This window comes from Cyrtonyx montezumae, unplaced genomic scaffold (assembly GCF_038088225.1).
Source record: "Cyrtonyx montezumae isolate F1298 unplaced genomic scaffold, pur_monq_1.0 scaffold_3, whole genome shotgun sequence".
In the NCBI taxonomy this organism is placed as follows: domain Eukaryota; kingdom Metazoa; phylum Chordata; class Aves; order Galliformes; family Odontophoridae; genus Cyrtonyx; species Cyrtonyx montezumae.
The window spans coordinates 75,969,207-75,996,910 of record NW_027072034.1 but is presented as its reverse complement, the minus strand read 5'-3'; the positions used below and the strand labels follow the sequence as shown (position 1 = coordinate 75,996,910).

The window sequence follows — 27,704 nt, the reverse complement described above, 5'->3', positions numbered from 1 at the left end:
GCTGGATTATTGAACAACTGAAATGTGCTTTAATTTATGTAGGGTGAGTGAACTAGCATGAAATAAATACCTATTTTACATAATGTGTATTCAGGCTGTTTTGCAGAAGGGGCAGACTGGTAGTCATAAAATGAGACTGAAATAGTAAAATTCAAAGCAAGCTGTTTACTTAATTCTGTATTTAACTGATCAGGTGTTATCTAGTCATGATGAGCATGACACTCCTATGAGTCACACCTGTGAATGTCCCTCTCCCTCCTGTTTAAGAATGTAGAGTTGTTTAATTGTTTATTTTTTTATCTTAAATTTTCTACTGTATAAGACCTGGAGAAAATGTTAATTGAAGCTCTGAAGCTAGTGGACAAAGCTGTTATCACATTCTTTCAAATTTTAATAATGAACTTGTCAAAGGTGATTTGTGGCGGTAAAGTTTCTGAACAGTCACAGTACTGGTAATTGTAAAGCTCTTTTACTGTTTTGCGAAGTAAATAGCTATTGATTTGAAATGTGTCAGGATTGGAATGTAACCTGAGCAAAAATATCTTTGACCTTAACGTGAATTAGTATTTTAAAGTAGTTTGTTTTTTTTTTCTATAGGCATTGTTTTGTTTTGACCTTTAGCTTAATACAGTTGAAGTCAGGAGATTATAAGAGTAGTTGACAAGGATTAAATGATAGATTCACTTAACTGTGTAGCTACAGTAAATAATCTGTCTTGATGGATTGAGAAATAATAAAATGGTATTTGAAGCCTGAGGGATTTTCTTAATTTAGTGGTACAGATATCTTCACATCACTAAACAAAATATTGAGAAGTTAAGATCTTTTGTACAGTTGTTCAGCAAAGTAAGTCCTTCTTACGGGATTTGGAGGTAATTAAGTATTGTTTAAGTTGAGCACTACAGTAACAAGACTTCCAAATCTAGCTTACAGCTTAAGGTGTCAACCACCTAATCTGGTAAAATATACTGACTTCGTTTTACATGAAGAACTGTATTCTTGCTTTTCTGGCAATTTTTTTTCCCCTCACTTACATTGCTCTGGCCTAATTCCTCTCCATTTAAGAAGGAGAAGTGACTGAGATTTGTGCTCAAATAAGAATGTGTTTGCTTCCTTTGTCACCTCCTTCAGATCTCCTTTGAAGGAGATTTGGTTTTGTTAGAAGTGAAGCCTGACTTTAACTAGCAGTTCTAGGAGTATGCAGTTTTTAAATAGAGCCGCCACCCTGTAGGGTGGGTTTCGTAAGGACTGAGAAAACAGAGCTTATTCATTATTTTAGCTTTTTATTTTCTTTATATATAGACTTCCATGAAGGAAGAACTGTGAATATAGACATATATTTTTAAGTTTGTGTTTTTATAATTTAATGTGAGATATATTGGTAAGTTTTTTCCTGCTATATTGAAAAAGGTTTCAAGATAGCATTTAAGATTTCTTTTTAAGATATCTTCAAAATACCTTTCTGAATACTTTCTGAGTTTGAGGTTATGTTGTTGAAATGTGTTGATCTTTGAATGCGAGTGACTGACTCTAATCTAATGAATTGTCACTTGTTTCAGAACAATCTCAAATCTTCTGATCTGTCATGCTGCCAAAGTAGAAAAGAGGAACAAACTTTAGATATAACCATAGAATCATAAAGATCGGAAAATGCAAATTAAAATATTTATTCTTAAATCCAGTGTAGAACCTGTGTATGAAAGACTCTGGGGAGTCTTTCTTTTATAGAAAAGCTACTTCCCTGGCCCTAGGAAGGGAGTTGAAAGGTAAGCTTCTTAGCAGTTAGAGCTATCTCTGTAGTGCCTGGTTTTGTAGGATGTTACGGAAGTAATGCCTCCTATTTATTTTCATGGAAACTACAGTTGATACAAAGAACATATAACACTTAAAGAGCAAGTTCTCAGCTGCAAAACATGCTGTTTTTCAATACAGTCACCACCATTAGCTGATTTGCGAAGATGAGCTGATCAAGATGCTCTCTGTTTTGTGGTGACAGCTGTGTGGCTATCCAAAACATGGCTGTTACTGTTGCCACTGCTGAAATGTACCACCCACTGTCTGCCTTGCTGTACTGACATCCACTGTTCGGTCTTCGTGAACATTCTGCAAACATTAATGTCAGTGGGTGCCATTTTTTTTCATGGAGGAGTTCAGTTATACCCCTTTGCTTCATACGCATATCTTCATCAGATGCCAGTTTATTAGACTGCCTCTCTGTTGCCATCTGTGCAAAATAACAGTTTAGAAATGTTGATGGGAGACTTCAGTCTTTAGTGCCCTACCACTATCATCCTTCTCTGATGCTGTGGACTAATATAATAGATTGCTCTGAAATTAGACTCCTTTGTACATAGTAATGTCAAGTACTCTTTAGGTTCTTAGTATGAAATTGAAATTTCACAATAACAGCAAGTCAAGAATTAAATAAAGATATTTCTGTGCAAATAGATAAGTAACACACATCTAGGCATGTATTCTGTTTAGAGCTAGAACTGCCAGGTGTTTGGTCTTATTTGTGCAAAGTTAATGCACTTCTGGATTATAACTGAGTACAGTTCTGTCTCTAGTTGCAGACTGCAAAAGGGATTTAGGAGTCAAAGTAGGGATCTTGAATTATGTGGGGTCTAGGGAAAACTGGACTTCATCATGCTATTTGAAAGTAGACAGCCTTCAACTGTCAGCGTTAATACACAACTATTAGGCCAAATTGTGTTCCCTTCCAGAATATTATTTCTGTGATACATAAGTGACAACTTCCAGCTGAAAGATGTCTTCCAGTGTTGATTTCTTCCTTTTCCTTTTATTGTGGAGTTGAACATCCAAACTCTGAAAGATTTTAGATGGTCCTAAATATGAAAATGTTTACAGTTGAAAAATGATGTTCTGCAGTTGGTTTTTACAGTGATATTCTGGTTGGTACTCCAACAGAACTTTTTGAAGATAATGATCTGTCTGATTCTAAGGATTATCTGTTTATTCATATGTCTTTAGGACTTAGCTTCTGTTGATTTTTGAATTTGACGAAGAACAGATAAGTACAAAGCACGTGAACAGGGGTATACTGTGAGGGGCTTGAGAGAGAAAGATGCAGTGTTTGAGGCATAAGGTGAATCATGTCGTTAGATATCTTTCCTGAACTTAACTATAGAAACTTACCTATCTAAGGTAAGACACTTGTTTTCCCAGCTCTTCCAATACTTTATCGAGAACGTTGTTTAAGAGAAGAATAACAATTACTTGACCAGAATAGAGCAAAAGCACTGTTAAAAGATGTTACCAATATTCAGAGGGAATGTTTGGAGGCAAGTAATGGAGGAGAAATAAACTACACTGTACCAGAATTGTGGTGCATTTTGAGAAGGGAATTGAGCTATGCTTGATGAAAAGAGTTAATCTCACCTTTCCTAGTAGCAAATGAGCCAAGGCTTAAAAAATTGTAAGAAGAGAGAGTATGCTGTTCTATGTGTCAAGGGAGTGAGTTTATTCTACTGCTGCTGAAAATAGGCTTTTGACTTTTCCTGGTTTAATCAGTTATGGTTCCTATTTTAATCAGGATAGTAGCTATATATAATAGTAGAATACTATTTCTGTGCTTCATTTGTCCTTCCTGCTTCAGCATGTACATTTCACGAATTTGAATAAGGGCCCCCAACACAGTAAGAAAGAGATAATGTAAGATGTTGTCATAAGTTAAGAGGTTAAGAAAAATATCAGGAGGAAATACTGTATAAATTGCCATATAAATAATTAATGTTGAGTGAAATTGATGTAATTAGGTGTTGTGGAAATCATAAAGAATGCAATGAAGCAAGTTGCTGGTGATGTTAAATGTTACCATAATGAAAACAGCTGGTTGGCATGGAAGCGTATAGTTTTTCTAGGTTATGGTCAAAATACAGAGGGGTGAATTGTCTTAATTTAGAGAGAGTACTTCAGATGTGTTATACAAATGAAATTTTATGGAATGGAGGTAAGAAACTGTGATATCCTTGTTTTTAATGTTGTTTTCTATTTGTGAAATATGCTTAGAAAGCAGGAAATAGGGAAAAATTATCTAATATTTTCAGAAAGCTCTGAGTAAAGTAAGAGAACTCTGTTCTTGATTTCTAATTCTCCTTATAAGGAGATCAGGCTCCTACAGTAGAAGATAGTGACACAGATGGACAATAAAAGTAGCAATGATTATACTCTCGGAATGTGTATAAACAAATGCATTGTTACTACAACTGTAGTGATCTGAAGATCAAGGTGCTAACTAAGGTTTGTAGATAATGCAGTTGAACGACTTGGTAAATAGTGAATAAGATCTAACAGATGTACAAAAATCTTTCATATTAATAGTATGAGCAACCATGACACTTACGTGAGGTAATTAATCTTTCCAGGATGTGTGTACTTGTAAGTGTTCAGGATGAGACTTAAGACCTCATTATCAGAGGGAAATGAATGAGGATTCACTAAGTTAGTGTATGTTTCTGTGTATGTGTATCCTGGAAATAAAGATTGCTGGTACTGTCTGAAATTGTATGCCAAGCTAACAAATCTCGTATCTAAAGTACACTTCTCAAGAACGAGAGATTTGCATTTAACATCTTCATCTGTGGAACTGTAGGACATGGGAACCTTGGTAAATTTGGATTCCTTAATCTTTACTTCTTTGTTAAATTATGAAACTCACTTTAAATCCATTTTTACTAAAATCACAACCTGAACTCCTCTTGTTCATTTTGGTAGCGCATCTTCCTTGTTCAATTTCCTGTCTTCTGTCAAATTAATTTCATTTATATATACCTCCCTAACAAATCACCACTTTACATAATCAGGTAATATTATCTGCTTTGAAAATCTATATGAGACTTAACATTTTAAGCTTGACGTGTTAAATTGAAGTGAGATGCAGTCTGAAATACAATTTGCAATGATGATGACCAATGTGGAAATTTATCTAATGTGAGAGGATTGTGTGACAATCTCTGACTATTGAGAGGTTACAAATCATGCATAAAGTTTGTTTTATCAGGAAACTGGATGCTTAACAAATCTCCAGTTTTAGTTATTTTAATTTGTGGTGGTAAATTTAGGGTGCCTCTGTAATATTTAGTAGTAGTTTGAATCATGCTTATGGGCATTTAAATAACATGACTACTTGACTGTCAATGTAATATTCTCTCTAAAAGATATAAGCTATAATGTTTAGAATTTCTTGCTTTTAAACTGCCTTACATTGGGTGAGGCAAAAAGTTACTTCTGTTTACTTCATTGCTGAAGTAGAAAGTCGTATTGCGTGTCACACTGAAGTTGACTGGGATAATCTCAGGAAGCATCTTTGTGTCAGCAGCCCAAGACTTGAAACCTTGTCCTATTTCAGCTGCATGCATCTTCTCCAGTAGGCTTAAAGAACAAACAAAAAAACTCAGTGCTGGAGAAGTTCAGTATCTGGCAGTCTTTTTTACTTGAATCACCTGACAGAAAATCAATTGATATTTTACATTATGGAGTGAATATAGAGTTGTTTTGAGGAGTCAAATTGCTTGTAGTAGTAATGAGAGAAGATTTGCAGTGAAAAATGCTGTTTTTTACCTTGAAATTCAAAAGCTCCTTGCTCAACATTAGTGTTGAGATTAATAAATGCAATTTTTAATTATGCTTTCTTTGCTAACACTAAGTTGAAGCTGAATAAAGTATATTAATAAACATAATTTTGGAGAGAATAGCTTGAAATCAGTAGTTCATGTGCTGCCAACTTGAGTACATAACTCATAGTTTTTCATTCTTATAATACTTACTACCCTGAACAATATCTGATGGGAGAGTTTGTGGAGTAACTTATTCTGTGGCATAAACAATTTGAGTGTTCCTAACTGCTGTCTGGAAAGGTAGGAGATGGAGTTTAATCTAATAGGCAGCATTCTTCCACAAGGGAGGTTAAATGTGAACCATGAATGGTAAACATCTGAGAAGAAAAGCAGCTTTGAGTGCAAGATAGCTACTTAAATATGATTTTTCTTGGCAAGCTCGAATGAAACTTCCTATCCTGCAGCACAGATCATACCAGTATGTACTGAAGTGGTTCAAATCTTGTAGAAAGTGTAAGACTTCATAGTAATGTGAATTTGAGAATGAAAAACTATTCTTGTAGAACATACCCATCAACTTTGCTTTCTTATAAACCCTTAACTGATTTAGCTTGCATTGACATTCTGTGCCTTTTCTGTGTCTTGTCTACTTCTTTGCTCTTTTCATTAGATCCTCCTACTACTACCACTCGACTGCCTACGGTTCCCTGGCATCCTTCGACTGATGGCATCACAGGTTTAGCAACAGAGCCTAGAATAATAGATTTCCCATCATCAACTTTGCCAGCAATGCAGGAAGACACTTGGGGTACTGTCATCGGTAGTGCGGTGGGTGGGGCCCTCTTCCTCATACTGGTCAGTGTTCTGGTTGGAGTTATCTGCTATAGGAGAAGACGGACGTTCCGTGGTGACTACTTTGCTAAGAACTACATTCCACCATCAGATATGCAAAAAGAGTCTCAAATAGATGTTCTTCAGTCAGATGATGTGGATTCTTACCCTGACAGTATAAAAAAAGAAATAAAGCATCCAATGAACAGCTTAATATCTAAAGATTATTTAGAAGACCCTGAAAAACCAGAATGGAACAATATAGACAATATTAACAGGTACCAGGAACGTTATGAAAGACCGATGGATTACTATGAAGGCGGAACACTGGGGATGAAGTATATGGGTGGTGATTGTTATGATGACAATGAAGAAGACTTTGTTTCTCACATAGATGGCTCGGTAATATCCCGAAGGGAGTGGTATGTGTAGTAGCCACTGAAAACAAAACTTGTATTCACAATTCATTTCATTGGCTGATCACTTTCAGATTGTTTATACTTACGTACGGGGAGGAATAAACTTTTTGAAACTGATTTTTTGGAAGGTTTTTATATTGTGACTTGACAACTGCGAATATTGAATTTGGGGGGGAATGTATTTGAGCTGCTTTTTTTTCCCAATGCTGTACTACTGTCTAAGATTCGAATTTGAAAGCAGATTGCTTACAATACTGGTTTATGTCAGAGGTTTAAAAGAAATAATAATTAAATTAAAGTTACCAGTCAAATTTGTTAAAGAGTATAAAGTGGCTGTCTTGGGTCTCTGATTAAAAAAAAAAAAGTTTACGTAGGATTGATCAAATAAAACTTTGTGGGGCATTTATTTTGCAGAAGTAGTAAGCGAATTACTCAAATCTAGATGCCGTCTGTGGTAATCTTAATGGTTCTATATAACAAGTAATTTACCAGTTACAGTGAGTTACAGTGGAATCAAAGCTTTATTTTTAGGGTTTTTGTCTGCACAAAAATGAATACCTCTTAGCATTTTAATGAGCCTTGTTGTAAGTAACTATGTACTTAAAAGAAGTCATTGCACTGAAAGTAACTTATGAAGAAGATTTTGAGGAGCAACTGTAGACTAGTAAAAGGCTTATTTGAATAAGAAAATTATTTTTGTATAGTCATTGATTTATAAATCTTAAGCTTGTGTATATATACATACAATATGATATTTTGTTAAGCCTGTACTTGTCAGGATGTCAGAATCCTTTATTTGAACATCAGGCTCCTTTTGCAAGTACAGAGTACAATTTTAATGAACCCTTTATGAAATAGGAATCTCATTTAATTTGAAAGCTGGAAAACTGGACACGGCTATTAAGAAAACTAATGGATTTTTAAGCTGGAGGTGAAAGCAAACTTGAATATCTTTCAGGATGCCAATAAACATTGTGTGCTAAGAGGTCTCAAAGTGTTTGCTGGGGTTTATATGACCAGAAGCTAAAACAATGGTTTTACTCTGCTTCTGTGTAAGTTAGAGTACTTCATATGTTGAGAGTACCTAGAACTTCAGATTTTTACTAGGGGAAGTAGACACTTGTGCAACTGCTTCATGTAGTGAAAACATGCAATGCAATTTTGAAACTACAGAATCTAGTAAGATGCAGAAATTGAGATAAAATGTGCAGTCTGTCTACTGCAGTGGATTTGTTTTCACTGCAAATAATTGTTTTAACAGTGTTCTTGAATTGTAGAAGAAAAATGAATTTGGAGTGAAAAAGAGTGGTGTGGAAATGCCACTTTAAAGTGTCTAACATGGAAAAAAAAAGAATCTGAGAAGTCTCTTAGGATCTGAAACATGAAAGCAAAAAAAAAGCACTTAAATTTGAAATGAAATGGGTCATATGCTTGTGGCTACTTCATGAGTGGAATTTATGGAATTACTTTACTATCCTCATGATCTCTGGTAGTTTAAAGCATTTAGAGCTTTACAAAAATAGTTGTTTTAAGTGTTGTAGACAATACACTGTGATTGCATATGACTGCATGTCTTAGGAAAAAAAAGACTAAAACAGCTTTTTTGAAATTCAAATGGAAAAACCTCCCTAAACAGCTCAAGTTGACATCTGGATTAATGGAGTACTGATACATGATTAACCAAAGTCTCTAGAGCATTAGGAAATTGTATTGTGTATCAGTAGCTGGAGAGCAAACTCAAAAGAAAGTTTGTTTCTAGTTGAGGGTTCTGATGCAAATCGCTTCTGGAATAGAGACCATACCTCTCTTCAAATAACAGTACTTGATATGTCATCTTTAAAAGATGGTGTTACTTAATCATAACCATAAGCATTTTCTCCACTTGGGTTATCTTTTCTCTGTGGAGTTTTTTGTTGGTGTTTTTGCTTTTTAAAGAAAAGAGTAAATATATATTTAATTGCCTTTGGTTAAGAAGTTGAAGTGTTTTGGTGTTGAAGCTGATAATAGTATAGGGCTTTCAAGTGTTGCAATGTTTTTGTATATTCTTATGTCTGTTAAAAGAAAAAAGAAAAATTGATTGTAAGTACAAATGGCTGTTGTGCAAATAAACTTTTTATGTTCTCAAATATAGGTAGTGTTTAAAAAGTTTGACAGTCATACCTTAAAAGTAAAGGTGGAAAAAGTGTAACAAAACGCCAGCCTGGGTAGAAGGAACTATTCTAATTGGACTGTTAAAATAGCTTTCTAACATCTCTTCCTGGAGGCCCTAATGAGTTGCTTTAAAGATGATTTAAAGAGTATGAACTTCAAGAATAAGTAGGGATAGTTGCTATCCATACAACTGCACTTCAGGCACAGTAGACACACGGTCTAGGATTCATAGAAGTTTAAAAAAAAAAAACATCCTCTGTACTCAGCTGCTGTGGTTCTTCAACTACCTATTATAATTTAGTTTCCCATCTACTTACGGCTACTGGGGATCAAAGAACCATGTAACTGGCACTGTATATCTTAAGTGCTTTCTTGTTCATGTTATCTTGGCTAAGTAGTCTGGGTTTGTTATTGTTCATCTTGTTAGACTGAAAATCTGTTACCTGGCTAAAGTATAATTCAGAAAGTAAATTAAGTGAGCACTGCAATAATTGCACTTGACTTTTTGTGTACTGTAACACTTGCTTGGGTATTGCTTTGTTTCCAGGATGGAAGTGAATGGGTGGCTGCTTTTCTCAACACCCAAAATAGAGTTCTGTCTAAGCTTTTACTGAACCTAGCGTTATGTGTTATCTGCTGACAACGCTTCCTTAAGTAAAGTGGCACTGAGATTAATCTAAATTTAAGCCATTTGAAATACAGCAGTTGAGCTCTGTACTGTCTGCTGTGCCCTGTTTTCTTTTTCATGAGAAGGGAATTACAGTTCTTGTATACATAATACTTGCATATATACTTATGTCTGGACAGCAAACAAAGCTTGTGTTAGGAAAAAACCATATGGTGATAACAGTGGTCACCTGTAGTGGTATGTTATAGTGATTTTCTGTAATGTTTGTTAAAATTAAGGGATAAAGTCATAAATTCATAAACGATTAAAAAAAAAAAAAGAAAAAAACACCATCAAACCACCATCAACTTAGTTCAGTTTGATAGTTGTTTTTTTTTCCTGCTGCTTAAAAATTAAAAAGAAAAATTAAAAAGGTTCCAGGGGAGCATTGTTGCCAGATCTTTCATATTCTTTTTCGTTTTGAACTGAGGGATGAAAGAAGGGATGCTTTATTCCAATGTAAAATGGCATTTGAAGTTTTGAAGAGTAATTGATAAAACATCTTATTTAGTTATTTTGTTTCTGGATGTTTAGGTAGCCTTGAAAGGGCTCCTAAGGTTTCTTCAGCTAGGAGGCTAAATAGAGGAGATTGGTGTTCAGAGAAAGTACGTGAACATTTCTGAAGGGAAATAAATGCAGTACACTGTGTTAGAAATGTAAATGTAGAGCTGTGTTAACTTCAAGCTCCTTTGCTGCTATCTTTCAGATTCTGTAATCTGTACATGCCTGAACAGATACTTCTTGTATGTCACTAGTATTTTACAAGTAGTTTTATTGACAATTGTTCATGTTGCATGACTTCTTGATTAGTTGATGGAAATTGAGAATGCTGAATCTCATGTTGAACCAGAGCTTGTTAGCAGGTTTCATACTCTTAGGAGTCTTTTACAACTCAGCGAATTCCTGGCATAGTGAAATGAGTGATCTTTAATGACTGACAAGCATGCTAATGCAGTATGACAGTTTCTTAAGCACAAAGTATAGCACTGCTGAGATCAAATGGAAAAAGCCTTTTTTTTAAAAAAAGAAAAAAGTTGCTGTTATTTACTTAGCCTCTTTGTAGAATTTAATAGTACAAATGGCTGTTTCTTTTAGCTTTAGATAGTAGAGTTTAGATAGTAGAGAAATGTAGGTGGCCCTAGGAGTTGCTTTAAGTATGAGCCAAGCATAAGTGAGTTTACGTTATACTTCATAGTGTATCTTTTGATCGTACGTTTCACTTTTTCCTTTTTGCAGACTTAATGAATTTGAAGAGAGATCACCAATAATTTTAAAGTTTTTCTATTTTTTTTACTAAGTACCTCATTTGTTCATGTAAATACATAGTGTGTATTCTGTAACTTCATTTCCTTTGAAGTTTAACGTTAGAGCATGTAACTAGTTTTTGGGTTTTTTTAAGTAGTCAATGAAATGCTTGAATTGATATTAATGACTTAAGAGATTCCTTACTTTCACCATTTTTTTAAATGGGCTACTGGAGAAAGGATTACAAAGAGTGCTAGTGCAGGAAGAGGCTTTCTGTTTGGTGATGGAGAGAAGAGACATTCCTCTGAGCAACACTGAAATAGCTTGTTTGAGCATTGAAAGTATGTGAACTTCACAGAAGTGTAATCTATGCTATCACATTGCAGATATGCCATTTAAGCAGACATCTTCTGTTGCTGTAGCAGGGGCTGTGATTGGAGCAGTCCTTGCTCTTTTTATCATTACCATCTTTGTGACAGTGCTGCTGACCCCAAGGAAAAAAAGACCATCCTATCTAGACAAAGTGTAAGTACGTATTGAATTTTTTCAACTGAATGCAATATGTAGAAAACACTTAGTCAGTGCTGGAATTCAAATACTGAGCTTCCTTAGAGTCTGTAAATGGTCATGCCTTTAGGGCTGTATTTTCAGGGTAATCAAATGTAAAAAAAAAAATAAATAAAAAAATAAAAAAATCACTTTTTTAGTGAAGAAGCTAAGAATGGTTTCAAAGGTAGTAAGTAATCATTTACATATGATTCATCTTAGTTCTGTTTTCTCTTGTATTTTTTTAATTGCTTGCAGTTTGAGCTGGAGGATAGAGGGAGATCCATCTCACATTGCCACAGACATAAGACTAGTAGTTTATCATAACCATAGGTCAAATATGGAAGTAAACTTGTACTTTGTAGAAGTAAAGGTCTGCTAAGATTTATCTTGTGTGTGTGAAATGAAGCAAGCACGCATAGATATGTATGCTCTAGAACAACTGATTTAATGTGCTTCCTGGCACATTATTTAATTTTCTGATCCAGACACATAGTTTGTGTTAAGCATCTGCAATCACAGAACTGTGGGGGTTGGAAGGGACCTTTAGAGATGCTCTAGTCCAAACCCGTTTCCAAAGCAGACTCCCTGCAGTAGGTGGCACAGGGAAGTTTCCAGGTAGGAGATATGGACAAGCAAAACTAAGAAAACTAAGCAAACCAGTTCTGTAGGGATTTAGTCCATGTAACTAGGACAAAGACCTGTTTTGGAGCATGCATTAAAATGTATCGGTTTCACTGAATATCTGTAAATAACTTTTTTCACATATGCTGTATACAATTAACACTTAAACTGAATGGGAAATGAATGTTCCTCATCTTTGTGTGCTTACTGAGGACTAGAATAATATGCTTGAATCTCTTGATCTAGGAAGATAACTCAGCTGCTATCTTAGAGATGAGAAACTTCTAAAGTGGTTAGAAATAAGTTTGTCTTTTTCTATTAGATTTTGTAGCTGAAATATATTTGCATGTAGTCTTAGGCACTGAAGTTTTTAACAGCCTTTTGCTTTTACTGGGGAAGCTCATAACCAATTACATGCAAGAGTTTGGTTCTAAACCTTTTCTGCCCATTCAGCAGGACTTTACAAATGTGACTTGTCATCCTGTCATACTTTCATCTTTTTTTTAATACAGGATTGATCTTCCACCCACTCACAAACCATCTTCACACGAGGAGAGAGCATTCTCTCTACCGCAGAAAGAAACTATGATTCAGGTAAGGAATTATACATAATTAGAGATAGAAAGTGGTAAATCTGCTGTATTACTCAGTTTGGATTTGCCTCACTGATAATGTACAGAGACTGATGGTTAATTCATAATCAAAAGGTTTCTCGACAGATGTGATATCTGAATGCTTGTGTTCTTGGTCTTCAAAGATTTGAGAGCTGGTGGGTAGATCCTTTTTGTATCTGTAATAGCATTTGATGACTTTGTTACCATTGAAGTAGAAGTTACACTTGAAATTCTGTGGTGATTAAGGAAATAGCTTGATTAAAAAAAATATTGTACGGGCAGCAGATACATTTAGTGGTCTTAACAAAAGACTTGAGCACGATGATCTTTTTTACTGGTAACAATTGCCTTTTTCTTAGGCTACTGTGGTTTGAGTGGTTGGAATATTTTGTGGGTTTTTTTTGCTGTTGTTAACTCATAGTATTCTTTTTTGATTCTCAGTAAGGATCATAAAATCACTGAAGTGTCTGCAATTATCTAACTTCTTCCTTTTTTTCTTGAATATATAAATCAGCAACAAAAGATTCTTTAGTAACTCTGTGACAAGTACCTGAATTCTTAGTGATGTTATACAAGTGACACTGGCCTGTGGTTTTTTTTAAACACCTGGTTATTTCAAGGCTGTGGTCTGACATTGAAGTCCTAGTTATTGGTGTTCTTAATAGCACTGGAAATCTACAGGTGATGGCTAGCTATTAGATCTTTCAAATATGAATTGCCAATAAAAGCTTTCCTGTAGTGCAAGTAATGTGTAAAGAATATTGTGCATTATAGATAATATACTGAGCAACAGTATTGCTAGAGTTATTGCTGATTGAGGTGGGAATCTGAAGTTACTGTTATTAGTACAGTTATACTACTACGAAGGTCTAAGAAGATTAATTGCCAAGAAATATAGTAAGTTTTAATCTTCTGGTCCTAGCAGTGGTGTAAAACGTAAGGCAACACAAATGAAACAATGCTTTTTGCTGTTCAGGTTGGCTGCCGTTTTGTGTTAACAATGGTGTAACTCTTTTGACATTACCTTAGTGAATGCAATTCTGGTAGATCATACTTGTATTATTACAGCCCTATACGTGAATTATGATTAAAGAATATCTTGTTTACTTAAAGGTATAGACTATTTTGAGTTACTTGCACATCTGTAGTGCTGCCAAACAGCAAAGTGATAACAAACAGAAATGCAATTCTTTATCCTCTACAGGGATACTCATAGAGTGTAGCTTATGCTCCTTTCCTTTTCTGAACTGTCTTTGAATTTTCTCTGGTGATGCTTTCTGTGGCTTCTGTTAGTATTTCAGAACGAAGGAAATCTGCAGTTGACTTGTAATTTTTGTTCAGAGAACAGAATGTCTTATTGAAATACATTTTATAAAAAAAGAAAACACTTATTTTCCTTAATCTGGATACATTCGTAAATTGTTTTGGGAAGAGGTGGGAGATCTAGTTCTCCTTGATGCTAGATGTTGGCTGTGCTCTATTTTTAAGCAAGGGATGTTGGCATAAGTGTTAGCATATTTATTTCTATTTTCTGGAATTTTGTACAACTGAAAACAACTGGAACTGGAGGCTGTCTTCCTAGCTGTTAATGATGCTGCTCGTGATCATGTACTGTCTGTTATGCTTGAGGCAAGTGCCTTTGCTTAATATAATAGACGTGTCAAAATACTACCTGTAGTCAAGAAGTGACTGGTTGTGTTGTTTAAGAAGCCAGTAGTTGAATGGCTGTTGAGGGGAAGAAACAAGTTAGCCTGTTACTGTGTCTTGTCTTGTTTGACAAAGGGTCCGTAATAGCCATGTAATTGGTTTCAAGTGCTGTCTGATTTGCAGTATTTGGACAGAAGTGAGATGTGTGTTGGTGAATCTCTACATAGACTATATTCAGGTGAAAACTTGCTGCATTGATGACAGCAATAGAATGCGTGTAATCTGAGCAGAGATGATAGACAGCACAAAGGTGTGTAGTAATGTAGAATACATTAATGTATTTAAGCAAATATTAATTAATCTGATTTATGGTTATGGTCGTGATTATTAATGAATTAATCAATATTAATTCATTTAATTAATTCGCTAACATATATCATCTGTAGTTTTGTAAACTAAAGTTATAGTTCAAGTCAAGTACAGTAGCGTTTTGGGTCACATGAAGTGTTTCAGGTATAACAGTAAGCTGAAGTTATCTTGTCTGTGTCGCAGTAATAGTTCTTTGAATTACATTTTGCCTATATTGAAGCAGATGGTATTAGAATGGGGAGGAGTATTTTGATAGTACTGGAAAAGTGTTTTCTTAGTTAAACTTTCAGACTCTATATCTATATAATTATTTATATATTTATGATAAACAATTTAATTGTAGAAGTAGCTGAAAACTTCTTTTTTTTCTATACTGACATTTGTGGATGCCAATGTGTATGTTCCTATGATTCTTATAAGAATTGAAAAAATATGGTTGGCCCTAAAAGTGGTAGGGAGAGAGAAGTGCAAACCATGAATTGGACAGTGGAGGAACAAGAAAAAAAAAAACTAATTAATTTTTCCTTGAATATATTGCTAAGAACCAAAACTTAAAAAAGATATCTGAAGCAAGCACTCTTTTTCACTGTGAAATCAATAGTTATGGCTGGCTTGACAAACCTTTCCAAAGGAAATATACAAAATCACAAATGAATTTTTTTTATAGTGCAGTGCATGAGTATTTAGATCTCAATACACCAAGAATTTTTTTTTTTGCAGCAACAGAAATGAAGAAACACAGTTCAGTAGGTAATTCTGTATTTGAAGAAACTCGCTTGAGACTTGGAATATCTAAGAACACCTAATATATATACTTAGCTAAGTGTTTTGATTTAGCCTAGTAGGTGTCTCAGCACCACACAATTGTTCACTCACTCCTCACCTCTTCCTAGTGGAACGGGGGTTGAAAAACAAAGTAGAACTTCTGGGTTGAGGAAAAAACTATTTACTAAGATAGAGGAAAGAGTAATTATGACAAATATCTATATATAAATGCAAAAGCAAGTACTCACCTCCCACAGGCTGATGTTAAGCCAGTGTCCCACAGTCAACAGAAGAATGAGGTGAACTTCTGGACCCTTCTGGACACAGTCAAAAGCATAAAGCTATGTGGTGACCTCGAATGAGTGATAATATTTTTGGATCAAATTGAAAAAAAAGTCATTCTCTGTAGTCTTAATTAAATGGCATAGTCTTTGTTCATTTATAGATTGACTCTCTTGAATTCTTTTAGGTTTTTTTCCTAATGGTCTTAATACAGGTGGGAATTTGTCTTCTTTGACAGAAAAGCAAGCATTACGTACTTGAGACAGAAAACTGTTTAGGCAACCAAGATGGAATAGAAGAAAATGGGAAATGTATATAGTCATCTATGTTGATGAAGGATCTTAAAGTAGGTGAAAAATATTAAACTGATAGGAAGTAGAATGAAGCACCAAGTCTCCTATTAATGGACTTTGAATGTATAAAGGCAATGTTATGCAGTATGGGATGGATTCCCATAAGTAAGAACTGCTAAATGTTGGGATTAGATAGTATGTCTTCATAATGGGATTTCTAAATCAGCAAGGATGAGGGAAAGAAAAATATGATTGTGTTAGTGAGATGATTTGTTTAGTTCTGTAAAGAACTTTTTTGAGAGAGCATAATTAGAGTAAAATTCATTGCTTTTATGAAACACTAAAATGTATGAAGATAAGCAGATGGAAACAAGTGTTCTGTAGAAGAGCTTAAAGCAGCAGGTGTAGCGTGTATCTAAGTACTGTTGAGTAGATTGGTACTAGTTTCCTTTGGCAGAATATGATTGAGTTGTCACTTGCTCTATGACAGTAAAATGTGGAACTTCAGTCTCTAGCAAGGGTACTGTGTTTTCATGCCCTTGGAGAGTATATTCTCCGTCACTGATTTTAATTGAGTAAATGATCCCGGTGGAACTTTCTGTTCTGGCTTTCTAGAGCTTGCTTCAATCATGTCTAAATCCATTGTTGGTAGAGATTCTAGAGCAAATGAGCTTTTTCTCCTCCCAGAATCACTCTTTATGTGGTAAATTCCTGTTCCTAGCACTGATATAAAAATGCTGCATTTCCTAGGAAGTGATAAGTCACAGTTTGAATTGATGTATGGATTGCATTCTAGGAATTGAAGTTAAAAAAAAAAAAAAGCAACGTTTCAGTGATGGGAGGGAAGAATTAATAAGAAATACAAAGCAGGAAACTTGACAGAAGTTTCAGAAAAATAGATCTGTGAAGGCAGTGGAAGAGAACAGCTATGGAATGGGGGAAAAAGCATCGGATATTTTTCAGCTTCATACATTTGCAGGTTAGGTTATAAGTTAAATAGATCAGAAGAACTTAATGGTGGTAACTTAGTGGTGATAACATAGTTTATGCTAAACATGGAAATAATAGAAAATTGCTTGCTTAGGAGGACATAACAGGTTTTCCTTTTGTAAACTTAAAATTAAGAGGAAAAAGAGAAAACATAACATTTGGATACTCTCTACCGTTTGAAATATTATAAAACTATAGATGCTTAAAGAGTGAAGTTCCATGAGACTGAAATATATGGGCAAATGTGTTCTCTATAATGTGAACAGTGTAATTGGTGAAGCATAGAAAAGGAACAAGTAAACATTTGTTACTAAAATAGTAGAAATCTGTGTCTCCCAGATATTCTCAAATTACAGGTAACTATATAAAAATACTCAAGATGGAAAGTGATTTTCTAAATGAGTTAACAGTCTTATGGAAGTTTCTTGTATCTTCCTCTTCAGAATAAAGTGCTCTTCGTTTTTTCTTTGGTTATTTGTTTAGGGGGAAATCAGGCATTTCCAGACCTGGACTCTTTTTCTTAGTTCAAACTCTTAACTTTCTGTGAACATCAATGTATTTAAGCTGATTAGTGCTGTAACTAACTGTACTACTAACTCTTATGTACATAGTCTGCTCTGAATGGAATGCCTCCTATTTATTGCCATGAAACTACAACAGGGCACAGTAACACTACTTGATACAGCAAATTCTTCACTGCAAAATACTATTCTTTCTACATAGGCACCACCATTAGCTATGCATTTTTGCTAGCAATGAATGAGAGAGCCTGCATGCCACTCTTGTCAAACTATGCACCAGCAGAGATGACCAGCTGTTGCCACTGCTGAAACATACCACCCACAGCCTCACTGTGCTCAAAAACCACTGTTTGGTCCCCTTCCATATTCAGCAAGTGTCAAAGAATGTCAATGAGTGCCATTTTTTCCACGTGGAAGTACTCAGTGATGTGCCTTTGCTTCATATGCACTTCCATGTCAGATGATATTTTGTTGAACTGTCCCTCTGCTGCTATCTTCAATATGGCAGCAACATGTAATGCAATATTTGCAGGTAGCTTTAATCTTTACTGCCATGTGGTCAACACCAATCTCTGATGTCATGAGTTAACACTATAACAGGAGGCATCACTTTCACAGCAGCTCCCAGACAGGTGCTAAAAACAGTAAGCTGTTTGACTTGAAGTTATGAAGACAAAACCGTATCCAACTAAGTAGTTTTCTATGAGCAGTACACAGTGCAGCATCTTTGAATTTTGTTTTGAAATAAACCCTGTTACAGAAGTCAGCTCTGCAGATTATGATGGTTATGCAAGCCTTATTTTTAATGATGCAGTTGCTTTCAGTGCAGTTGCTCTTGCCCTGTGGAGATGATTACAGGCACCATATCCTTGTCAGCTGTTTGTTTCTTTTAGTTATTCAGTCATGCAATTACTAAGATCGTGCTTTGGTTGTCCATAAAGTTTCACTTTTCAAGTCATCTCTCTTTCTCAAACCAGTGACTACATAACCTCAAGCTACAATCTGGTTGCCTCTGGCCTCATAGCCTGTTCTAAGTTCCAGTGATGTTTTTCAGCTTTTTGCGTACTTGGTTCCCTTGAGATTGCTGATAGCAAAGCAGTGATGAAGCTGTGAAATGCTATAGCTCAAGTCTATCACTAGTCCAAGTAGTCATAAGGTGCAGTGTTGTCTGTTTTCTGAATAAATTTGACAAGTTAGGAAGCTTTCAGTCACTAATCAATTGCATTACTATGAAGAAATCTCCCTTTGTCTTCTTTACACCATATAGTAAGACTGCTCAAAGACAATCATCTTGAAAACAACTCCGGAGGTTGATAGAGGGTTGATTTTTGAGAAAGAAAATGACTGCAAAGGTGGAATGAATGTTGTCTTCAGCTTTGCAGAGTAGGGCTTAAATTTTGGAGCAGGTGGAATGACTTGAGAAGTAGTGCTACTGCGTCATGGTTCAAATAGTAGAAGTTGCAGGATCTTCCTTAGGTGAGACATTAAGAAAATATGGATGCCTCTTGTTTCCTATACTGAGTTGTTCAGATAAAAAGTTATTTACTTTTGTAGCTGTTGAACCTAATAGTAGTCTGTCTTCTGAGATGTGAGCAAATTTCCCCTTTAAACTCAGAGAACATCAGAAATCATGCAGGGCACTTGAACATTGTTTATCACAATTGATGCTTGAAGCAACATGAGTAATGACTGGAGAAAACAGTTGACCATTCTGACAGGAAATACAGAAGGGCAGATGTTTTTTCTCCCACAAAGGGAAGAAATGTTACATATAATTGAAAAATCTGTTCTCTGCCCTTCAGTTAAGATGAAAATGTGTTTGCACAAATGAGTTTAAGTATTAAGAGAGCTTGCTAATAGAGTAGAGAAATAAAACGGCATACTGTAGGCCAAGCAGGTTGTGAGTAGCATCTTTACTAACTGTTCAGGGAAGACGTGGGTGATTGTAGTTTAACCAAATGTCTGGATGAGCTCTTGGAGGTTGATCCTATCATAGTTTTTTAGCTTATTTTCAGGAGCATGTTAAGGCACTGCCTGTAGTTCTGGTTTTCTAACAAAAGATTATACCAATAACTTCTTCTTGCTCTATATCTGCATGTTAACCATACATTGTTAATTATAGATAAGCTAAATGTAGCTAGCTCATTTTTCTTCAGATGTGTAGATGTCTTTAAGCATAACTTGTTATGGAGTATTTGTGTACTTAACGATTTTAGTTGCCATTAATATGTAATACGTACACTAAATAAACCACAATTATATCCTACTTACAATATCAGCAGTGGTAATAATCACCATCTGTTTCAAAAGCAGTATGACAACATATGGGAACTTAAGATCATAAGAAATACTATTTTAGTTACATCTTCAGTCTTTAAGACAGTTATTTATCTCTTATTGAATTTTCAAATGGACAGGTATAAAAATCCTTGTTTTAGTTTGTGCTTGTGTGATTTTACTGATACTTTTGTTCTCTGACTGCTAGCAGTCACAACCAGGCTTAGCCACTCTGTTGGTAATATTTGTGTTTGAGATGCATGTTGTCTAAATGTATCAAAACATAGAGTCCCCAGTACACTCAGTAGCAGTTGTGTTATAAAATGTATGAGATAGTAATTGCTCTCTGCCCTAATTGTGTTTGCTATCAGAGAGCATCTGTTTTCATATTACTGTTTGCTATCAGAGAGCATCTGTTTTCATTGATTATCTTGGAGAACACCTTTGGATAGATAGTAAGTGTCCCAGTCTGTGATCGGTAGGTTTATATGAGCTTTAAGACTGCTTTACAGTGCTGATGAGTTTGAGTACTTTAGTCCTAAGCTGTCTGGAAAAACTGTTCTTCAACCAGTGAAGAGTGGAAACGACTTAAACTACTTCTGAAAGTAGAAGCAACCAAATTGAACCCAAGCAGGTGGGCAAGATGTAGATATTCTTCTGTTTCATTACCGATGTTCTAAAGGACTGCTGAGTTTAATTGAGCAGTGGCTGTACTGCCATTCAGCAAAACCTGGACAGGCTGGAGAGTTGGGCAGAAAGGAACCAGATGAGGTTTAACAAGAGCAAATGTAGGGAGGAATAACTACTTGGACCAGTGCAAGTTGGGGGATGACCTGCTGGAAAGGAGTGCTGAGGAGAGGGACCTGGGTGTCCTGGTGGATGACAGGTTGGCCATGAGCCAGCAGTGTGCCCTGGTTGCCAAGAAGGACAATGGGATCCTGGGGTGCATTAAAATAAACGTGGCCAGCAGGTCAAGGGAGGTGATCCTCCCATTCTTTTCTTGAGACCTCACCCAGAGTATTGTGTCCAGTTCTGGGCTTCTCAGTACAAAAAAGACTGGGATCTCCTTGAAAGAGTCCAGTGATGGGCTGCAAAGATGAAAAAGGGCCTGGAATGTGAGAACAAGGGGGAAATGGCCACAAATTGAAGCATGGGAAGTTCCACACAGATATATATAAGAACTTCTTCACAGTGCAGGTGATGGAGCACTGGCACAGGCTGCCCAGAGAGGTTGTGGGGTCTTCTCTGGAGACATTCAAGATCCACCTAGACACCTACCTGTGCAATCTGGGCTAGGGAGCTGCTTTGGCAGAGGGTTGGACTAGGTGATGTCTAGAGGTCCCTTCCAGCCCCTAAGATTCTGTGACTTTGTATCCTGAGTTGCATAATGAGAAGTGTGACCTGCAGGTCAACGGAGGTGGTTCTGCCCCTCTGCTCTCATGAGACCCCACCTCATTGGAATGTTGTGTCCAGTTTTGGACCCCCACCATAAGAAGGGTGTGAACCTGTTGGAGCAGGTCCAGAGGAGGACCATGAACATGATCAGAGGGCTGCAGCACCTCCCCTGTGAGAGCAGGCTGAGAGAGCTGGGGCGCTGAAGCTTCATGTAAAGAAGGCTGTGAGGGTCCTTATAGTGGCTTTACAATTTCTGAAGGGACCTACAGGATAGCTGGCAAGGGACTTTTTGTAAGGGCATATAGTGACAGGATGAGGGGAAATGGCTTTAAACTGGAACAGGGTAGGTTTAGACTAGATATTAGGGTGAAAATATTTACTGTGAAAGTGGTGAGATGCTGGAACAGGTTGCTTGGTGAGGTTGTGGGTTCCCCCTCCGTGGAATCATTCAAGGCCAGGCTGGATGGGGCTTTGAGCAATCTGGTCTAGTGGGAGGATGTAGGGTGCTCTATGTTCTGATATTATTTTGCTCTTGTTCTTTCCTGTCAGTAGAACATCAGTCAGCTCCTGATGTACACTGGGCCATGTTACACCTCCCAGATAATAATTTGAAGACAGACTTTAAGGGGCAAGTTTTAGGCTTTGCAAAACAAGATCATAGCAAAATCTCTATGCTGCATGGGCTGCCATGTAGGAAAACTAATCAGCAGATGAGACTCAAGTAGATGAGTTAAAAATATATCTATGCTGCTTTAGTTAATGCAATAAACACTTTAGTGACAGTTTCCCAAGCAAACTAGAAATTTGTATTTTTCTGAAGAGAAGGCTCTATTTAGTGTTACCAAGTCCAGAAACAAATGTGTTGTCCCCTTCAAATTTAGTACTATACAGTTAAATTGCTTTTCTGTTAAATACCTTTGTGCTTTGTTGCATTGTCAAACTCAGCATTTATTCATATAACTGTCGAACCTTTTACTGTTTTGTATTTTACCTATCTTTTCTAAAATAGATGTCATAAAGTAAAGTTTTAATCTCTTCAACATGCTTGTATTTAACTAAAGTAAAAATAAAATGCACAAAAATAGCATTTCTGAACTGACAGCAGCATTTTACTTCCTAACAGAGATGAGTGGGTAAGAAGTATTTTATAAGGTGGTCAGTTAAGACACTTTGCAATTCAGAATGCATTTTGTGATGAGCAGTATTTTTGTATAAAATGAAACTGTTCTGCAGTGTTGCATTTTGATTTGCTTCCACTATAACTTTTTTTTTCCCCAGAAAGAACATCTTGCTTTGCAAAGTCAGTATGGAGAGAAGGATCCTGGAAACTTACAGCACATGGTAAATATTCAAATGGCTTGAATTCTTAATCAAGCCTTGATTTTGTCTTGTTTCTTAGAATAAGGGTGTGAAAATGTTTATTGCTAGGAAAAGCAAAATATCTGGCCATCCTAATCAGGGTATGTGGGTCTACTATCCCCTCAGTGGAATGGGTCAGTATCACTTTAATATCCTGTATATGTTAGTTTTGTTGACTAATTCAAATGCCTAAATACTAGGACTTCCAAGTTCCTGTGTGAGGGGGAGAAAACGTAACAGAATATGGGTGTGCTTGACAGTTGCTTTCTTAATTCTGCATTTTAGATTAGAGTTGGAATTTCTAATGCCCTTTGAAACAGAAATGTTGACATCAACTACATAATTTTTACAAAAATTAACATTTTAGTCATCTAACTGTCTTAGGGTTGGAGTTCTTAAGTTCATACTTCTGGATTTCTAGAATTATTTTGAAGATGATACTTTTTTTGTTTTCATTAAAACTAGCAAGATTAGGTACTGTGGGTTCTCTACGTGAGCTATAAAACTGATTACTTCTTGTGTGTGCTTAGAAAGCTGTGAATGAAAGGCAACTTATCTGTGAGGCTGAAGATCTACAGGAACAACAGTGTCTTCAGCATATGTACCCTGTTTATCAGCAGACATACTACAAAAATTGGAGCAGCAGGCACCCTCAAAACTCAGGACCTGGAAGAGTCTACATCAATCCAAGGGAGCATTATGTATGATTATGTATAGTGATACTAACTTTAAGGTGTGAGGTTTTGTATACTTACTGTAGGACCAATAAGTCTTGTTGGCTTCAATTTCTAAAACTATTTTTTTTTCATATGGGAAGAAATTGCATGGCAATTCTGTATAAGTAAACCCTATGGAATTTGTGAGTTAAACTTGCTATTAGTATTTCATATGTATTTTAGTAGTTACAGCACAATGTCAACCTGCCAAAAGAGGAGAACGCTGTCTGGCTTTATTATTTATCCTTTATAGGCTTAAGTAGTATAATTTACAGTACGGTTAGTTGACACACAACAAAATGTGCTGCCCTCATGATTCCATCGGGAATGTTTTCCCTCTAAGTGGATATTTTGATGTTACTAACTTAAGGTAAATACTATCAAGGGAATTGAATCCCTGTTGCTATGAGTAGTCTCAGGCTGTGAATCGATTCCTTTGCATCTTAGAAAACCAGAGATAATTACCATTTTGACTAGCCTCAGTAACTGATTTCTCCACTGCCTCTACCTCTCTGAGTCAAATGAGCAACTAAGCTACCTCTCAAGTACTAAAATACTGTTTCATAATGTTAGTTGTCTTGTCACCTTGTAAGAGTAGATGCAGTTTTCTTACATCAGAAGTTTTTCTCTTTATTTGGATCTTGGCTGTGAATTGATGTACTACTTCATTACAGTTTCAGGTAGGTCTATATGAAATTTATTTGCTGGACCTGGATTAGTAGACAGATAAACTTAAAGACATTTTCAGATAATTTTAAGTGCATCTTAACTACAAATTACCGTTTAGCCTTCTTCCTCAGTGAACTGTTGCAGAGTTTCTTCTTGTCTGGCAATAAATACATTTTATGCCCTTTGTGGTAAAACTACTGCTATGAGGCATTCTCATGCCTTAGCAAGAAAAGGGAAGCTTTAGTAGTCTTCAGTTTTCATCCTCATTTTCTAATCTTAGTACTATGAAATAACTGCTGAATGTCCTGATGCTTCCAGTGCTAACATTATTCCAGGTAAATTCTTATCAGTATGGGTAATAGTTGAAAAAACTTGCTCAGGATCATTCTAGAGGAAAAACAAACAACTCTGAGTAAAAGAAATATTCCGCAAGTAAAAGAAGTGTACGTTTGTATTAATGCCAAAATGAGCTCATGTGACTTAATTCTTGTTGTCTAAAAATACTTCACAATGCTGACTGAAATTTTTTGGAGAAACTTGCACATAAGTACAGAACAATGATTTTCAGTCAGATTACCTTAAGACAGCATTAAGTATGTCTATTTCAGAACTAATTGTAGTAACAGATTAAACATTGCTTCTGTAATATTGGTGTTTTTTCTTCAAAGGCATGTTGGATTTCAAAGGCATGTTTGAATTTAAGACAGGAAGGACTCACCATTGTAGAAGCAATAGAGTTGAAAGCTGATAGGTATAGTTAAATGTGCTGCAGGCAGAATGCTTTCATGAAACTTGTATTCATCTCCATTATAGTAAAGTTAATGACATAACTGTTTACAATAGGGTTAGGTAAATAACATCTCGTTTGTTACAGTAGCAGCTAGAAGCTGATGGCTTAGATGTTTGTGTTCTGGAACTGAATGTTCGTTCTTCTCTTGTTAAGCAGCTTGCTTTTGCATAGGTTGCTCTAAAAGTGATGTTTCCTATTTATTTCCATGGAAACTTAAGTCAGGAAAAGAATGCAACACCACTAATTTAATAAAGCAAATTCTCAGCTACAAGACGCTTTTTCAACAGTCACTACCATCAGCAAATTTGCATGGATGAGCTAATGGAGGCACTCTTTTTTTTGTGGTGTGACAGCTGTGCATGTCTGTCTGGTGGAATGTGTCTTGTCTTTCATGTCATTGTTGCCACTGCTGAAGCATGCCACCCACCACCTCAGTGTGCTCATGTCCACTGTTTATTCTCCATTAAATGTTCAGCAAACATCAATGAATGTCTGTAGGGTGCTGTTTTTTGTGTGAAGGAATCCAGTGACAAACCTCTACTTCACAGAAACTTCCATGTCAAATGTCATTTTGTCAGACTGCCTCCTCTGCTGCCATATCACCAGCATCTGCCTCTGATGTCGTGGGTCAACATAATAAACATAAAAAAAGGCATTGTTTTTGCTGCAGCCTTCACATATGATGAGGCTTAAGCTGATAGCTAAAGGAGTGGCAAAGCAAAATATTGGTAAAGATCCTGTTCACGATCTTTTCTGAACCACTTAGAAATTATGGACTAATGAGCATGTTCATTTTGAATTCTGGACAACTATTCTCAACTTAAAACCTGCTATATGAGATCTGAATAAGGTCTCATGCATCCAGAAACTTTTCCAGTGTCATTTTGCTCTTGATAATTAGGTAAATAGTCCTGAGTAAAACTTTACATTAAGATAATTTGAATATGCATTATAGGTGGTTCAAATCTTGTATTATAGTAATGCTTACATTAAATTTGTTAGATCAATATGGTGTTCAGTAGCTGTTAAATTCCTATTATGTTGACAGATTAAAAAAAAAAGGGATTCAGAACTTACTCTTTGTTTTTTATTTGCAAGCATTGTGTTATGAGGAATATGAACTAGCGGGGTGGAAGGGGGGGATAATTGACAAAATTTTAATTGAAAAGAATACTAAAAAACAAAAAGTGAAAATATCCTTAAAGAAAATGTAGTCTGCCTGTGTTGCCTAAGTTATGGGGGGGGTCTGGGTGGAGAGGAACCTATAGAAAGTTTCTGCAAGCTGCCTGCTAGCCTGTTAGTACTTTTCCTTAACGTAGTCAAGAAAATACATTACTGTGGTTATTATCTGTGAGGATTTTCTTTTTTTTTTTTGTAATCTATTCAGGGATGTTTAGAATACGTTTTCTGAAATGTTGCCTACAGTCCTGTGTGGCTAGATGTTGTGGGGTGGAGATTTTTGCATAGAGTTCTCTGAATATGAGTATATGATTCAAAGTAGGATTTTGCAGAGAAGTTGCACAGTTAGAAGTGAGTTTGTGCCTTTTTAAGGTCTAGAAAATGTCTTATTTTTGTATATATTCAAATGTTTGTATTTTGGATTATGGCTTAAATAAAATACACGAAATTGAAAATTTTCATATGTTGTTTAGATTTAAGATTAATGTATTAAAAATATAGCCAATTTCTTGGCGTGATGTTTCTTCATCTCTGGTTGTGAAGTTGAATCTTGTTACTTTTTTCTAGCAGTACCACTTGTGAATATCAGTGATGTTGGATACTGATATAGAATGCTCTGTCAACATTTGTTTTATTTAACAGAAGGCATGCAGCACTCATGAAAACTCAACTTTGTTCCTCAAGTCTGTTTGGCAAGCTTTGTATTTTCTATACATCTGTGCATTTAACACTTGCATTTGTTGCATGCGTCTAAGTATGATAATAAGTGAGCATGTAAATCACTTAATGATTCTTGATTGAGTGCTTGATAATCACTGACTTTAGCATGACAGTTATTTGGACTTTATTGCATACCTGATCTTTTCTGAACATAACGTATTTTGCATCACTGAGAGAGAAAATGTGAGGAGAAATCGCACATAACTGACAAGGTAGGAAGCTGGTAGGAGCTTCCACATGAGTTTCAGAAGCCTCATTTGAGGCTGTCACCTGAAATGCTGCTACTAGTTACTGAAGGAATGAAATGAGGCTGGAGTGTATAGAATCATAGAATCACCAAGGTTGGAAAAGACCTACATGATTGTCCAGTCCAACCATCTACCTACCACCAACACTTCTCACTAAACTGTGATCCTCAACACAATCTAAATGTTCCTTGAAACACCTCCAAGGGTCAGTGACTCCACCACTTTCCAGTGCCTGACCACTCGTTCAGAGTAGTAGTATTTCCTAACATCCAGTCTGAATCTCCCTTGGTGCAACTTGAGACCATTCCCTCTCATTCTATTGCCAGTTTACGTGAGAGAAGACTGACCCCCCAGCTCACAACAAACCTCCCTTCAGGTTGTTGTAGAGAGCAGTAAGGTCCCCCTGAGCCTTCTTATTCTCCAGACTGAACGATCCCAGCTCCCTCAGCAGTTCCTCATAATGCCTGTGCTCCACACCCCTCACCAGCTTTGTTGCCCTTCTCTGAACACACTCCAGGGCCTTGATGTCTTTCTTGCAGTGAGGGGCCCAAAACTGAATGTAGTACTCAGTGTGTGGCCTTGCCAGTGCTGAGTACAGGATGACAATTACTTCCCTGCTCCTGCTGGCAAATACTATTTCTGATACAAGCCAGGATGCTATTGGCCTTCTGGGGCACCTTGCACACTCTGCTGACTTATGCCCCTAGGTCTATTTTTTCTGCACAATCTTCCAGCCACTCTACCTCAAGCCTGTAGTGTTGTCTGGAGTTGTTGTAGTTTAAGTACAGCATTCAACACTTGGTCTTGTTGA

The 27,704-nt window shown here is 36.2% G+C and overlaps 1 protein-coding gene across 2 annotated transcripts in view; it reads left to right on the top strand.

Moving 5' to 3' along the window:
* NECTIN3 (nectin cell adhesion molecule 3) overlaps window positions 1-24,613 on the top strand; it is a 60,530-nt gene extending 35,917 nt beyond the window's left edge. Inside the window, exons 6-9 of one of the 2 annotated variants that reach the window (XM_065741955.1) lie at window positions 11,276-11,414; window positions 12,572-12,653; window positions 22,491-22,553; window positions 23,102-24,613. In XM_065741955.1, the coding sequence (XP_065598027.1) occupies window positions 11,276-11,414; window positions 12,572-12,653; window positions 22,491-22,553; window positions 23,102-23,278 (461 nt within the window). In that variant the 3' untranslated portion in view covers window positions 23,279-24,613. Of the gene's footprint in view, window positions 1-6,246; window positions 7,207-11,275; window positions 11,415-12,571; window positions 12,654-22,490; window positions 22,554-23,101 lie in introns of those variants that run through there. The other variant, XM_065741954.1, reaches the window with a different exon arrangement.
* Window positions 24,614-27,704: the final 3,091 nt, after the last annotated feature.